This window comes from Gekko japonicus, unplaced genomic scaffold (genome assembly GCF_001447785.1).
Source record: "Gekko japonicus isolate JY-2015 unplaced genomic scaffold, Gekko_japonicus_V1.1 scaffold181, whole genome shotgun sequence".
NCBI classification, from domain to species: domain Eukaryota; kingdom Metazoa; phylum Chordata; class Lepidosauria; order Squamata; family Gekkonidae; genus Gekko; species Gekko japonicus.
The window spans coordinates 1,493,746-1,494,979 of NW_015171507.1; the positions used below are offsets into that span (position 1 = coordinate 1,493,746).

The following is a 1,234-nucleotide window of genomic DNA, read 5'->3' on the forward strand; positions in this document are numbered from 1 at the left end:
CGGCCCCCCCCCCCCCCGGGCCGGCCCCCCCCCGGCCCCCGCCTCGCCGCGCTCCGGCGCCGACCACAAGCCCCCGCAGCCCGGCTCGACGACGACGACCACGGCCGCCGCCTCCTCTTCCCCCTTCTCCCCGCCTCCCGGCTCCAAGTTCAGCAGCTCCTTCGCCATCGAGAGCATCTTGAGCCGGCCTTTCCAGCCCTCCCGGCCGCGGCAGCAGCAGCACCCACGCCCCGCCACGCCGGCTGCAGAGAGGGCCCTGCTGTGGTCCGCCCCGTCGAGCTACCCTCGCCTTCTCCCGCCGCCTGCCCTGCCCTACTCGCTCGTGCCCCCTTTCCAAGCCGCTGCGGCCTCCCCTCTCTACCCCTTCGGGATCCCCGATCCACTGGCGCTAGAAGGATCCCGGCGAGAGGCGCCGACCCCCGGCGACCCCCAGCCGCTCTTCCCCCCCAAGACTCCGCCGGAAGCCCTGCAGGGGGTGCCGCTCGGCCTCTCGCCGTTCTACTGCCCCCTCCGGCTGCCCGCGTCACTGCAGCAGGTTGCCTCCTACCGGCCTTATTCCGTGGAGACCCCGCCGGTGTGATGCTGGAACTCGCCAAAAAATGCCCCTCCCGAAGGGGTCACTTGAGGACAGGACACCAGACCGTCTTCTTCGCACCGGTCAGACGCAGAGGCTGAGCACGGAAATAGCAAGACTGTGCCTTAGCGGCGGATTGCCCTTGCGACCAAAAAGATGGACTCAAGCGGCCCCTTTGGTTTCTGGACTTGCCAAATGGACCGCGGTGCTTGTTACTGACTGGCTGGACGTGATTCCCTACCGAGGATGATCTGTAGGGTGTTGGGGGGGGGGGGGGCAATTGCCTCGTCTCTTGCTGCCGCAAAAAACTTTTTTGTTTGGTTGGTTTTTTTATGCCATGCGCAAAAAGGCCCCGGCCCGCACAAAGCGCTGGTGTGCGAGGACGCCGGAGGGCCGTTTCCTGGCGGCAGGCAGTGAGAGGGTGAAATCCTGACTGGGCTGCGACTCTGGAACCACTGGTTGAAGCGTTCTGTGCGAGTCCACAAAGTGCTTACTCTCCCCCCCCCCCCCCCTATTTGCAGAGTGTTCCCGGTCTGTTTGAACGAGGCTACCGTATCCTGGCAGCCCAGGGGTACCCCCGCAGCCTTGCAAGTCAGGCTGATAGTAGCCAGTTTGGTGTCGTGGTCTCTAATCTGGGAGAACCGGGTTTGATTCCCCACT

The 1,234-nt window shown here is 65.6% G+C and overlaps 1 protein-coding gene across 1 annotated transcript in view; it reads left to right on the forward strand.

Moving 5' to 3' along the window:
* Nucleotides 1–804, forward strand: part of LOC107117218 (forkhead box protein Q1-like) — a 2,095-nt gene extending 1,291 nt beyond the window's left edge. Inside the window, exon 2 of the mRNA XM_015419297.1 lies at nt 80–804. Coding sequence (XP_015274783.1) covers nt 80–580 — 501 coding nt within the window. The 3' untranslated portion in view covers nt 581–804. The remainder of the gene's footprint in view (nt 1–79) is intronic.
* The last annotated feature ends 430 nt before the right edge of the window (nt 805–1,234 follow it).